Source organism: Schistocerca nitens, chromosome 2 (genome assembly GCF_023898315.1).
Source record: "Schistocerca nitens isolate TAMUIC-IGC-003100 chromosome 2, iqSchNite1.1, whole genome shotgun sequence".
Taxonomy (NCBI): domain Eukaryota; kingdom Metazoa; phylum Arthropoda; class Insecta; order Orthoptera; family Acrididae; genus Schistocerca; species Schistocerca nitens.
The window spans coordinates 779,134,826-779,150,179 of record NC_064615.1 but is presented as its reverse complement, the minus strand read 5'-3'; the positions used below and the strand labels follow the sequence as shown (position 1 = coordinate 779,150,179).

The 15,354-nt window shown below is 42.8% G+C and overlaps 1 protein-coding gene across 1 annotated transcript in view; it reads right to left on the bottom strand.

Annotated features, from left to right (window-relative positions):
* LOC126235325 (uncharacterized) overlaps nucleotides 1-15,028 on the bottom strand; it is an 88,297-nt gene extending 73,269 nt beyond the window's left edge. Inside the window, exon 1 of the mRNA XM_049944048.1 lies at nucleotides 14,929-15,028. Within this exon, the coding sequence (XP_049800005.1) occupies nucleotides 14,929-15,028 (100 nt within the window). The remainder of the gene's footprint in view (nucleotides 1-14,928) is intronic.
* Nucleotides 15,029-15,354: the final 326 nt, after the last annotated feature.

Below are 15,354 nucleotides of genomic sequence, written 5' to 3'. Positions count from 1 at the left end.
AATTTAATTTGACAAAACAAGTATCTCTCTTTTGCCTCTTCTTCTGTCCCCCACCCCCTCCCCCAACGTGTACAATCGCAAGATATTTCATTAACATTCAGTGCTCCTCACCCCATAGTCAACCAAGATACCTAAAGAAGAGCACCAATATGTTCACAGTTTCTTGTAAAAGCAACCCAGTACAAACGTAACGTCCTCAGATTTACAAATAAGGTAAAGAAGCACGAATTCTGTTGCTGCTGGACCATGAAGTTGTTTTTTTATGTCAATCCTTAAAACAGGTCGAAATTTAAGTTCAGCAGTACACTATTTGTTAAGAAGTGTAATGAATTGCACAGTTAATTGATTGCAGAAATCTCTCAGAACAATGCGTGTTGGTCAACTACCGTCAATAGTTTCACATTTTCCTGTGTCAGGGAGGGAGACACCACCATTATGAGTATGCCTACAACAGACCTGGCGTTCGCCGTGCCTAGCTGACGTGACGTCACGAACAACCGCCGAGGCCTTCCTTTGAGTCGGTGTTGGTGAAGCGCACCGACGAGAATTATTGTCTAGTTTTTCATTCGTCTATTTCACTCTCGCTAAACGGAAATTGTAAAATGTGTTTATTTGATGTAAACGAAAGAGAACTCTTTAATACAAGAAAATAAATGAAAAGCTTCTTGACATCCGTAAAAACTAATTAGAATAGATACACAGTCGAAGAGCACAAACAATGAGCTAACTCACTACATATGTGCTCTTAGTAGTAAACGGCATTGATCAGCATTCAGTATCCGTTTCTAAGCAGTAAAAATAACGTTAACATGGTATTGTACTCCATAATAGCCGGCCGCGGTGGTCTGGCGGTTCTAGGCGCGCAGTCCGGAACCGTGCGACTGCTACGGTCGCAGGTTCGAATCCTGCCTCGGGCATGGATGTGTGTGATGTCCTTAGGTTAGTTAGGTTTAAGTAGTTCTAAGTTCTAGGGGACTGATGACCACAGCAGTTGAGTCCCATAGTGCTCAGAGCCATTTGAACCATTTTTTGAACTCCATAATAACAATGCTGGAAAAATATTGTGCTGTCCATAGAGATTAACTGATTGACTGCTGATGATTTTTTTACTCCTTAATCACAGAAACATTTGACAGTGTCTTTTCAAAGTATCAGTACACTTGTCGCAGCGCACACTTTAGAAAAAACGGCCTTCTGTCAATGGATATCAAGTATTTGCCTATTTCCTTTATTTTTTTTTTTTACGACAGAATTACAGAAGCATTTCACAATACCGTGTAAATTGTGGAACGCTTTTGTGGTTGTGTCATAACAAATAAACCAAAATAGAATCATTTTGTACAACATTAGGTAAATAGCGGGGGAAATAAGTATGTAATAATTTTTCTGGTGTCGCTTGGTGGCTCAGTGGTAAAAAGGAAGTGGTAAGATGCCAGACTACAAATTTAAAGGTTTGTCGATGCCCGTCAGGCCTAGAACTTTGATCTTTCACCTATCTGGCAGTGTTTGTTAACGTGAAAAATGCCAAGATGCACCGTGGTTCGAAATCCCCGTTAGACTGTAAGTTCTCTTATAGCTGGCTGGGTAAGTCAGTTCAGAGGTCGGAGGAAGGCAACGGCACACCTCCAATACGATAGTGCCCGGTAAAGCACTGTATCGTTCAAAACAATCCTTGGATTGATGACTGCTTTACTTTTTTACTTTACCAGTAATTTTAGAGCCTGAACTGTTGAACGAGTCCTGAATATCGGTCAGGTTACAGGGCTGCACGCCCTTAAAGTTATTTGAACAAGTTCTGACACGTTTTGACGTCTATTGTTTGTTACAAACTGATATTTATTTTGGCGAAGTTATTTGTACTATATTTACACATATGTTTACAAATATGTAACGTTTGTCTATACAGTAAAGGTAGACTCTTCGAAAAATTTTAAGATGTTATCATATTTTTCGAAAGTGATCGTTCACTACTTGTCCTTGTTTGCGTATGTTCAAGTCCGCGGTAGCTTTAAATCTGTCAAAATCCTGTTTGTGAGGGACTACACCGGTTTGTAAGTAGTTAAATAATTCAGCCGAGTTGTTTTTATCTATACTGTCAAAAGAGCAATTGATAACCTTTGAACATTTGTTTGTAGCGATACAAGAAACTAAAAAAACGAAGAAAAATGTTCTGCCGCGTTGCAGATCGCCATACGCAGTGCTCATACTATGGAAACCACCTCATTATAATTGTCAAAACGGTTGAGCCGCTAATTTACATTAACAGCCACACTGTGTACGTTACACCCAGCGCCCCTCCTGTCTGTGGTTCTGTAATGTATAACTCATGCTTCGGAACTAATTCACATTAGCCTGACATTCAGCGTACCAGATATGTTGAGATTCGCTAATCCGGTTGTTAAGATGAAAGCAGAAGCAATATTCCATTGTTCTTACAAAAAAAAAAAAAAAAAAATGGCTCTGAGTACTATGGGACTTAACATCTGTGGTCATCAGTCCCCTAGAACTTAGAACTACTTAAACCTAACTAACCTAAGGACATCACACACATCCATGCCCGAGGCAGGATTCGAACCTGCGACCGTAGCAGTCCCGCGGTTCCGGACTGAGCGCCTAGAACCGCGAGACCACCGCGGCCGGCTATTGGTCTAAAGGGCACCGACAAAGCTTGAACTGTTATGCCGACCGTTGTCCTTCTTAGAAGTGGTTTGAGAATGTTGCATCAGGGGAACTATGAGGGTCGACGAATCGTAATGGCACTAAAATAACGGGCAGTATTACAAATGCAACATACGGAACTGGACGACGACATTTAAGGCATTCAGTGGCTCAAGCGGAATTGGTCAACCTGTCACCAAGCATGTGCGCTTCTTGGTGGTTAGCGACGAAGTAGCCAGTCAGGAAATATGATAGAAGCGACTCGTGGGGGACGCACTTCCAAGATCGTTTGACTGCAAACGATTTCCTCTCCATTCCAGGTTTGCAAAGCAGCGAAGCATCTGGAGCGCTGTTCATGTTCCATCCTTGTTCAGAATTTTTCTGGAACTTGCCCAGCCGTGCAGTGTCATCACGTTTTCATGTGCAGATCAGACGCTCGACATCAATATCTAGTATATTTGACCCTGATGGGTCCAAAATCTGGCGAACAGTGTCATCCAGAAGTAAACTGTTGTGTTTCAAATATGAGGTCCTGTAACGGGAGTGGTATTAGCTTTCTTCCGAGGCGAATCTGCAACGTATTTTTTCCCCTCACTGCTTTCATCTGATTAAACAGGCTAACCGCTATACCCTTTTCCGTTTAGGTACTGGACATTCGCGTTAGCATCGTAATGAACATTTAGTTCCTGGATTCCTTCTTTTCGCTCTTTCATAGCTTACTTATTGGCCACTCTACGTGTGTGAATTGACGATGACCGACTAGAAGTTGAAAGTACCAAGAGTTCACGGACAAATAACAATGTATAACAATTAAAACAATTAAATAAAGGAAGTTCACGAAACAAGAAATTTAATTTACGTTTTATTTATTTATTTTTCTTTGTTATTGATACCTTGAAATGAAGGAGCTTTTTCTTGTTGATTTTTCTTTGTTAATTCGTGTTGACAAGTAATTTTTTAACAAAAGTAGTAACGCGAGGAAGTAAGCAATACTGTAGCATCATAAATGAGTTGAGGAAATTGCTTGGAATTTTGAGATAGATACCTCAAAAGAATTCCTCGCTCGTGTTGCCAGCCGGATGAGTTCGTCAAATGGCGCCACGTTTCGATGAGTATGAGTCCATCGACTTCTGGACAGAAAATGAGATTGGCATTCATCGACATGTTGCGCCATTTTGATGAACTCACGCGCCTGTAAACGTGAGAACTTTATAGTAAATTACAGACGTGTTCCGTCACTGAGCAATTTCCTACTTCGGGAACTCAGACCGCAAGTATAGTTGTGCCCTACACCTAACATGCGTAACTCGTGTTCGCTTTTCAAGTGCACGTGAGAATCAGTCCTGCTAATTTGTGAATTGAAAGTGTTCGTATGTTGTGTCACGTCTGGAAATATTTACAGAACATTTCTCATGATTTTCTTTGAAATTTCTTAGCGATCTCGTAGCCGTAATGTAATCGCCCCACGGAAAATTACCCTCTACCACGCAATAATTAATAATGGTCAATCAAATCATCCACATTTATTTACGTTTGAAAAGTATCTGATCAGATTTTCTAGTAATATATGCGCCGACAGCTCGTCGACGCCAAGGTATTTTTCTAGTACGTTTATTCTTTGGAATAAGAGAGATAGAGATATGTATGCTCCATGGTTATTATAGAGGGTTAAGGCAACAGCTTCGGAAGTATCGGTTGGAAGATTGTCGGGTTGCTAAAAGAGACATATTTACGCTTCCTCTCGCTAAAACGAGCTATTAACGTTTGTGCCACTAGCGTGATAGATAAAGAGAAAGAAAAAACTGTAAAAAACAAATTACATAAGACTTGGAATCCACAGAAAACGGAACATGTACTGGAGATGGATTGAATATACAATTTTCCTCAGAAATAAGGTTTGTGACGATTTTATTCTAGAGTGAATGACGAATGAGTTCTCTGTCTGAATCATTGATGATTGTCTTGGCCCTGTAATTAGTGGGGAAGTTTCAGCTGTGACGAAGAGAGCCTGCAATCTCCGAGTTTTTATAAATCGTCCAAAAAGGCTTCGTCCACATCTGAAATTCTAAATCTGTCGTAAACTGAACGAATTGTTCAAACGATCGATTTTCCCAACTGAATGCAGCGCTTAATAATAATAACAAATGTAGAGAACTTTTCTAGCAAGCCAGCCGCTGAATATTAAGACGAAGGGCTCCACCAGAGATTCTACTAGGCTGATTTCACGTAAATAATATATTTAAACTGTACACAGATAAAGGACAGAGAGAGAGAGAGCGAATGAAATTCGAGAAATTACTCAGAATCCTCCATTAGCATAATTGTTTGTCTGTCTTTTCACGGATCAGCCTAAACATAAAACCGAAGGCCCTGACTTTATTGTACCGATTTATGTGTGAGAGTGAAGGAGTAATAAAGGCGACAGATACACCTCTGTACAGACAAAACATTACACCAAGTTAGCGGCAAGTTGCATTCACATACTTTCATCATTTACAGTAGTAGAATTCATTATAGTAAGATAGCGTTCATTCTTATAGAGACACACAATTACATAAGCAGGACTGTCGCTTGATTATGAGGAAATTGTGAATTCCGATTGGTGGTTGAGACATTGTACAGCCACTGAATAACACAAACCGTCATCTTGGCGTACACAGAAAAGGCTAGCCAGTATGGAAATCACATGCTATTGATAACTAGAGCGATCTTACGGTGTCATTCGCTGACCAGCAACACATTGCACCGTAAGATTGTAAAATGTTAGCTCGATAGCAAATATCTATGGTAAATACAGTTGTGTAAGTTGCCACGCGTACACAAGTCAGGTGGATCACTCAAACTGTTCGTCGCTTCCGCAGGACAAGTACGTATTCATTTCACTTCAGCCGTGTCATATTCTGTTTGCTGTCCTTTTGCAATATGAACGATGTTTAGCTTAGAACCGTGAATTAAGCCTCCCACTCGAGTGCATAGACTAATCGTAAATCGCCTTCTGACAGTAGAATGCGTTCGCGCTGTCGAGGAACATCAGTCGAAAAACAGATGTCCAGTGTGTAGCAGATTTCCAGTATGTAGTATGCATCTGCCAGGCACGTGTCGTTTTTTCAGCGGCTGCTGTCTTCCTCGAGTGGAGTCATGTTGCAGCTCGCAGTGCGGTACTTTCCGGGGAACCGGAGTCGGCCGTGTTGGGTTTACTTCACCGCGACCCGAGCTGCTCGCAACGACGGCGAGTAATTACACCCGTCCCAGGAGCCAAGGGCCGCAGGCTAGCGAGCAGACCAAGCCGTCAAACGTATATTTCTTTCAGCTCTCCAGTGGTCTCGTTTACTTCAAGTGGCGCCGGATTTCCGACATAGGGAACGTATTACGAGGGAGCGCGTTTCAATTTCTTACCAGCCAACTACAGTTATTTTTCCACAGTTTCTCTAAATCCCCTTAAAAGGATAATGAGATCATTACTTCAACAAGGTCGGCACGGATTTATTGTTATGTTTGTATACTGAGCTAATGTTTGTGCATAAATACCCAATATCGAGAAACAAGAATCTAGATCATTTCGTATTAATTCATTCCGTTCCTGTCGGTGTCAGTGTTCCTGTCATAGCAAATTTCAAAAATGCACCGACGAAAGAAAACTGCAACACCAAGAAGGAGTTGTGCGACATAAACGAAAGTTGGAAGGTCTGAAATACTCTGTAATGCTCACGAGCATTATTTACCTTCGAGATTGGACTTCGTGAGTTTAGTCAAGAATGTCTTTAAGGCAACAAAGACGTCATTGTCAGCACCGCGCTGGGCTTTAAAGAGGTCGCGTAATAGGGCTACGAGAAGCTGTATGTTCCTTCTGGGATATTGCAGGAAGACTTGGCAGGAATATAGCCACTGCAAATGACTGCTGGCAGCCGTGGTCACGAGAATGTACTATAGTCACAAGAAGACCGGGCTCCGGATGGACGGACACATGCGACTCGTACTGCAACTGCAGCAGCAATTTGAGCAGTAGTTGCCACCACAGTGACACAGCAGGCTGTTACTAGTCGGTTTGTTGGTTACGAGGAGGCCAGTTTGAGGGCCTGCAACCAACGTGTCTGTGTGCTAAACACATTGAATCTACACGTGGAGTTATGGTCTGGGTGCGATTTCGTAAGACGGCTGGAGCACTCTCGTGGTTATTCCACGCATCCTGACTGTAAATTTGTACGTCAACCTGTTGTCTTGTCATTCATGAACATGGTAGAGCACTTGCCCGCGAAAGGCAAAGGTCCGGAGTTCGAGTCTCGGTCCGGCACACAGTTTTAATCTGCCAGGAAATTTCATTCATGAACATCATTCCAGGGGGTTTCTCCAACAACCCAAAATGCTCTACAGAGTATCGACAAGTTCCTTGGCCTGCTCGGTCATCAAATCTGTCTGCGGTCGAGCACATATGGCCACCGTCGGACGACTACTCCGTCACCCACAACCAGAATTAATTGTTCCTATACTGACCGACCAAGTGCGACAGGCATGGAACTCCATCCCAAAAACTGATATCCGGTACCTGTACAACACTATGCATGCGTTTGCATGCTTGCCTGTGATTTGCAATGTTAATCACTTAAATACATTATCTAGATAAATGTTTTCCAGAAATTTCAGTACTCTACATTAATTATTTTTAACGTTCCGATTTTTTTGCGTCCATTCATTGTCACAATGTTTACGGCAAATGCAGTTTTGACAGGGAGAGTCATTTATATGATATCATCATACTAAGAAACGTAAGTGTATCCAGGTGGATTGAAGAACCAGGATTCGCATACTTCTGTCCAAATATAGAAACATGAGGTATGTGGTATGTTCCCATTGAAACTAACAGCTTTATGGCCGAGGTTTTAGCAATGAGACACACTCATATACGCACTACACAACATCAGCAATATTTTGATAACAACAGATTTGCGGAGTGCCAACGGGAAACTAGAACATCAGTCGTGGAGCTTGAAGACATGCTATTATAAGTATCTTTGTTGTATACAGGAATTCATTCACCAATCAATCAACACAAAATAGTGAACTTCTCTAGGTGAAAGGGAACTGTGGTACATAGAAAATTAAATAGTTGTTCATTGATAAAGACTGGTATCACGCAAAAGACACCTTTCTTTGTACATCTACTTTATTGAGAGACTTTATACCTGCTGTGTCGAAAGTGGCATTTGGTAGTGGTACCAGTCCTGGGAAACCTTTCAGATAACAAGAGAATGAAACTGTGCAAGAATTCAACCGCTGGTTCGTAAAAGAGCATGGTATTCAAACTTCCGTGACGTCATATAATATAGATAATACGGATGATAAATGGAAACTGGTACATCTCTACGGCATCAAAATTTTAATCTGTTTATATCGTGAAGGTCATCCTTCAGAACTCGCAGGCATAAATCACCTTCTGCTCGCATGTTATTCATACGCTAGTTTCAAACTGGAAATTCAGCTATCGTCAGGTATCACTAACATTGCCCAACAGCCAAAAATCTGTGTCCACGTCGCGAGATACTTTCAAGAGACGGACATTCCAAGACGCGAAGACATCGAGCCACAGCAACCACTTTACGTGATTGAATCCACAGGTGCATACCAGTCAACTGATGCCACGAGAAGAAACAACTACGAGTTGCTGGTGTCTCTGGGAGCCGTATGTTTAAACCGAGATTTAAGGCACAAATCATTTGAAATTTTTAGTTTATGCTACATAAGATTTATTTTTACAATATTTGAGTGTTGTTTAAATGTTGCTTGTTTATTGTATTGCGCTAAATAAAGCCTCCAGCATTTTAGTATCTATTTTTTTATGTAGTGCACATAAACTGACTATTAGAAAACTGGATTTCACATTCTAAAAATGTGTACTGTCTCTTCTGCTGGAAGTAAATTTCAACATGAAACTAAATTTCTGCACTTAAATTTGCATATAAAAATTCCACTCAGTAGGTACGAAAAGAAAGTTTGCAAAACTGACATTCAGTGCTTTGATCTACATTTTTCTTATCACCTTCAGAACATATTTGATTTTAATTAACACTTTAATTATTTTATTGGAGTAACAGACAGATCCCCATGACAATTGTGCTGAAGTTGTTCTTGCTCTGGAAGATGCTTTTGTTCGATAATATATCTGTTATCACTGAGCGTTGTAAAATGGTCGTCTTCTTCGTCTATTTCTTGATGTTGATCTATATGCCTGACACCTTCCTCCGTCCATCGACTAACAGTTTCATCAAACAGGGTTGCCACAAGTTCTGGAAGTCAGGGAATATCAGGGAGTTTCGAACGTGTCAGGGAAATCAGGAAAATTTGAAAAAAGCACTGGAAAAATCTTGTTTTTTTCTCTCAATAAATGAAATGGTTTGTTTACTGAGATGTTATGCATCGTCGCTGGGTGGGCGCAGCTGAGTGCGTGCGCCACTTCCTACTCCCTCAGTTTTACTGCTTTTCCCCTTCCTACCAGCCGCCCTGGGTAGCCGCACGGTCTAGGGGGGCCTTGTCATGGTTCTCGTGGCTTCCTCCGTCGGAGGTACGAGTCGTCCCTCGGGCATAGGTGTGTGCCATGTCCTTACCGTAAGTTACTTCAAGTTAGATTAATTAGTGTGTAAGCTAAGGAACCGATGACCTCAGCAGTTTGGTCCCATACGATCTTACCACAAATTTCCAAATTTCCTTCCTACCATTCCCGTCAGTACTCGCCACTAGCCTAGCAGCTGCCGACGAGAGACAAGGAGGCGTGAGGAGTGGTTTGTGTGGTCTGATTCTCAGAGACTGTTGACGGCGGTCATGTGTGCATGAGTTGTGTGTGAGTGGTTGTGTGAATGTCTGTACACTCTCGTTTTCTGACAAAGGCTGTTACTGAAAATTTAGTGTGAGAGTGTGATTGTCTTTTCTGCATGGCGGTCTTCGCCTCAGCGATCATCTTTACGGTGAGTTGCTATATATTCTCATTAATATTGATTCTCAGAGTATTTGCGTAAGTTATCTGTTGCATGGATTGATCACCGCAGTCTCTTTTCGTCAACACGGTATCTGTGACACGTGAATAGCTGGCCACATGAGTGGACTTCCAACGATGGTCCAAAACCGCAGGCCGTTTCTGCGGTTTTCTGTAATGGATCGGACCTGCCGATCTGAAACCATTCGGTTCCCACTAATGTGCAGGCTATGCCCATCGAATCTAGTCCCAGCGGTCTGCCCGCAGGTCGGGCCTGTTTGTGTGTGGCGTAATGCGGCGGATTTTCGTGGTTTATCCAAGGACCCAGGACTGCGGTGCTCCTCGGCAGGCCAGAGCCCTCGGACGATGCATTTAAGAAATTGCGACTGTCTCACCGCAAGTACATTGTAGCGGTGTTTTATATTCATTTTATTTATTCCAGTACATTTTGGCACTTCGAAAATAATATGTATAGTAGAAAGTATCGACGATAAGAAGAAGAAAATTGTGGCAGTCGCTGGCGGTTTGTACGCTATGTATTCATATATTTCTCGAAAGAAAAATCACGCAATACCTGTAAAATAACACAGTGACAATAACGAACATAGTAGAACCAACATTTTATTGGTAGTCGCCTATAGTGTTGGTTTACGTAACTCTTCTCTGCCGTATACACTTCTTTTAAGAGGCCTACCTGTTTCTGAGGTTATTTGTGAAATCAGTGAAGGTATTTTAAAGCTGTCTTTCGTTTTATTGAAACACATACACCATTTGGCTTGCATTCTTCTTCTAAAAACAGTTCGTTACAAAAGATGTTGATGCTAGTACTTAAGAGTTTTGCTCACACGGGGAAGAAGTACATTAGTCTTTACATTTTTTTTGTCAACTTACGACTTTACTTACCCTTGAGACCTCAAAATTTGTCAAGGCAAAATGCTAAAACGTTTCTGGAAATAAGGAAAATATCAGTGAATTTCACTTGGGGAAACTTGTGGCAACCATGTCAAAGCTGTTAAGGCTTTCGTGGCCACTTGTTGGCTTCTGTCTCGGTTTCTTCGGCCGACGTTTGTTTGATGATTTTTGCGACGTTTCACCAGCGCGAGTGGCTGGCATTATCATAGCTTCACCCTCCATTGCTGGTGGTGGACTGGAGTCGAGCTCACGGCCGCATATTATACGTAGAGGGTGCGCCAACGATCAAGGTGAACTGATTCTGGATTCCCGTGCTGCAGCGAACACCGTTGCAGATACCAAGAAAAGAACCGTACCGTAAATGAGCAGGGAAAAGTCCTTGATACGTTAGAAAAATCCTGAAACAAAAGTAGGCCGAAGAACCCGAGACAGAAGTCAGCAGGTAGTTTGGCAGTCTCATCACTTTGAAACTGACACGTTCCTGTGAACGCATTTGCACTATACCATACTGAAGAAATCAGGCACGTAGTACGCGAGGCGCAGTCTAGGTGATCCTCATACCTCATGTGTCAGTAACAAACAAAGAAGGCGATAACGCAACCGACAGCAAAATATTTTTTTGGGGTTGGAGCCATGAATGACCTTGGAAAGTGAGATAGAACATCTTCCCGCGGTCTTGAGAGGCCATACTTCGTGAGTTACGGACAAATAACTAGCCCAGTAATGATAAGAAAGTTCGTATACTTGCGGTATTTAGAGTAACAATATGCAGTGCCCAAGACAGGAGCCGTACGCACGTTCCCCCCTTAACGAGGAAGAAACGCTACCCTGTGGCCTCGATAGAGAGTGGCCTAACTGCTCGTTCGCCAGAGTGTAAGAGTGACGTGTTTACTAAAATGGCATTAATGTCTGATGCAGCGCACTGGCGTAATTTTTTATTTTCTGCCTCAGTACTGGTCTCAACGTACGCGCTGTACGGTGTAACTGTGGAAACGTGTTGAGGTTGTGACGACCAGCAGGGGGGAAGCCAAGACGGCGGTGACAGCTGCTACGTGGCCTTTGTGTCGGCGGGTGGGACCAAAGCAAACAGGCGCGTTCCGGGACAGCCGTCGTGAGGAGACCACATCAAGGGCCGGCGCGGGCTGGCAGGCCTCGCGACGTGAGGCAGGCGACGTGCGACGTGCGGCTGCCGCGGCGCGCACGTCACCAGCTCCATTCCACACAGTTGGGGCGAACAGCAAAAGAGACCTGTTGTTTCTGAGCACTGCACCTAACCTAGCACTCACAACATAGTAGGCCCGTGTTTTCAGCTCTCTCTCGATAAATCCTAGAATAGTTCTTGACTGGCTTAGCTTTAACTTTACCTGTGCTTGTAAATAATGCTAATTTCCATCAGGATTCGTATTTAACGTCACACTATTGGTTCTTCTGGTAATATCCAAGAATCGGTACACTTCGAAATTGCAGACCCATTTCGATATTTATCGAACGGTCGATTCTCAACATGGCTGACGAGACACACGACAAAAGACGAACGTATTTAAACAGGAAGATACAACTTGATATTGAACATCACGACATACCTCGAGAACCAGCCACTGCATTGTGTACAGTTTTATTTAATTAATGGAAGCGGAATGGGAAAGCTACAACTTACATTTCCTACGAATGTGTCATGATATACGCATATGTGGTTACGCAGAAACCTGAGAGTACAGGTCGAATTACTGCGACTGAAGCGATCAGTAATCATATTTGTCAAAAACATTTGTCGCGATGTCCGATAACAAACTTCTAAGCATGTTATCGTCTCGGTCTATCTGCAACTCCCCCCTTCAAAATACTTTAACGAAGCAGAACTGTTACACCCAGATAGTGACTGGTTCTCGATGTACGTTGTGATGTTCAATAACAGACATCTAACAATATCACATCTTCATCTACGAGAAATAAAATGAAGCTTGTACTTACGCAGCTAGCAAATCCTGCATCTCAACATCAGCTATCGAGAGATAGACTGCGCACACTACCATTAGTCATAACAATATAACAGACTTCTCTGCAAAATTCATAGTACTCACAGAAGCTACTCACTGAAGTGTCTGAATCAGCCGCAGTCGCCTCCAAAATACAGTGTTTTATCCAACACGCAAAAAAAAAGTTCAAATGTGTGTGTGAAATCTTATGGGACTTAACTGCGAAGGTCATCAGTCCCTGAGCTTACACATTACTTAACCTAAATTATCCTAAGGACAAACACACACACCCATGCCCGAGGGAGGACTTGAACCTCCGCCGGGACCAGCCGTACATTCCATGACTGCAGCGCCCCAAACCGCTCGGCTAATCCCGCGCGGCAACACGCAAAAAACTATGATGCTTTGCTGAATATTTAATTTGGCACCTTCAGAGCACTTGTTGTTATTTATGCTAATTCTTTTGCACATGAGCTGACAAGGATAATTAAGTTTGATATCTCTCTTGCACAGGGTAACTGAATTTGCGGCGCCACAGAGCGCACAGTTTCTCGCATCGCACTAGGAAGCAGTCGATATTCCCAACAAAATTCCAAATATTTCGTTGTGCCACTCAAACGTGGAATCAAAGCCTTCCACGTAAGAGAATTTGACACATTCATCACGCAGGCCTTTCCTGATACATGTACCTCCATCACGTAACACTTTACTGCTCTCAGCCGACGTTCAACCGTCAAAGTATAAAACAGTATCCGTATTTCCAGCTCCGAGGCTCGACAGAGTCGAAGGTTCGATATATATCCCTCACATATCCTGTCTCTTGTCAACTATCGAGAGTCGACAGTTCAACATATATCGAAATGGGTATGCAACTTCGATGTGCACCGATTCTGGGGAATTAATATCCTTCTGATTTAGGGAAACCACGAAGGACCTACATCTGTATAAATATTAGCGCCGGTCGTCCCGAATGCTATTCTAGACCGCAGGGAGGCAACGAACACTCTGCCCTACTACGACCATACCTAGTAAAGCATAGTTGTGTTCCAACTGATCTTCAGGTTGATGACTGGTTTTCTGTACATATACATAAATGATATGACTGACAGGATGAGCAACAATCTGCAACTATTTGAGGAAGACGGTTTGGTGTACGGGAATGTGTCGTCGTTGAGTGACTGTCGGAGGATACAACATGACGTAGACGAAATTTCTAGCTTGTGTGATAAATGGTAGCTTTCTCTAAATGTAGAAGAAAGTAAGTTAATGCAGATGAGTAGGTAAAACAATCCGGTAAAGTTCGAAAACAGCATTAGCTGTGTGTTGCTGTGCAAAGTCACGTCGATTAAATATCTGGATGTAAGAACAACAGAAGGCAGTGCGGATGAGCGACTTCTGTTTATCGGGAGAATTTTAGGAAATTGTGAGTCATTTATGAAGGAGACGGCGAATAGAATCTAATGCAACCCAAAAAATGGTTCAAATGGCTCTGAGCACTATGCGACTTAACTTCTGAGGTCATCAGTCGCCTAGAAATTAGAACTACTTAAACCTAACTAACCTAAGGACATCACACACATGCATGCCCGAGGCAAGATTCGAACCTGCGACCGTAGCGGTCGCGCGGTTCCAGACTGTAGCGCCTAGAACCGCTCGGCCACACCGGCCGGCCTATTACGACCCAATATTGAGTACAGTTCAAGTGTTAGAGAGCCCCTCGACGTTGGATTAAAAGGAAGACGTCGGAGCACATCACATGCCGGCTGCTAGATTTGTCATCGGTAGGATCGGTCAACACGCGAATATTGCGCAGATGCTTCGGGACCTCAAATGGGAACACTTAGAGGGAAGACGATTTTCTTTTCGCGGAACCCTACTGAGAAAATTTAGACAACCGCCGTTTGAAGTTGACTATAGAACTAGTCTACTTCCGCCAACGTACATTTAGCGCAAGGACCACGTAGATAAGAGAAGTTGGGGGTTGTATAGATGCTTATAGGCAGTCGTTTCTCCCTCGCTCTGTTTGCGAGTGCAACAGGAAAGGAAATGACTAATAATGGCAGAAGGTGCCCTCCGCCATGTGCCGTGCCCTGACCTGCGAGAGTGTATGTGCATGTAAAACGCACTTTCTTCATTCTGGTCCATATTCTTCTTTTGTGCTCTTCAGCTGGCTATTATTCTCGTTTCTGCTACATTTCATCATTTTTCTTGCACATTACATTGGCTTGTTTAAACAGTGCGTCTCAACGAAATTTGTGTGTATGACAGCGTATGACAGCGTTCGTTTATTTACCGGTGATACAGAGCGCGCCGCGGTTAAGAGATTTTCAGTAAGCTCCTGGAGGAAATGTACGCCGAAATTAACACTACACACAACGGAAACAATGGAAACGTTTCTATAGTCTGCAGTAACTTTACCTTCTGTCAGTAGCTTTGCCTTTTTTCCCTTCATAACTTTTACTTTGTCTCTGTCACTCTTCGGGGGATCCTTTATAGTTTCAAAACAAGATACTGGCATGTTTCTCTAAAAAATAAATAGAAAAGTCACGATACAATCACAGTCTCTCTTAATTTCGCCCACACGACCCTTGGTTTTCCTAGTTTCCGTGTTTATATAATAACTGCGTTTAGCGTCTCGTCCTTGTCTTACATCGCACCTTCGTGTGTCAAAAGTGCTTCGCGATCCCCCGTAATCACTGTCGCTGCAGTTCGCGGCTCCGTGCGCCAACTTGTTTGATGGTGTTCTTAATCAGTTTCTCTCAAGTTGGACGCCGGCTATCGGAATAAATGGCTTTTCCCAAATAACTTTTTTTCTATCAAGCTCACACAGACATCGTGCGCCAT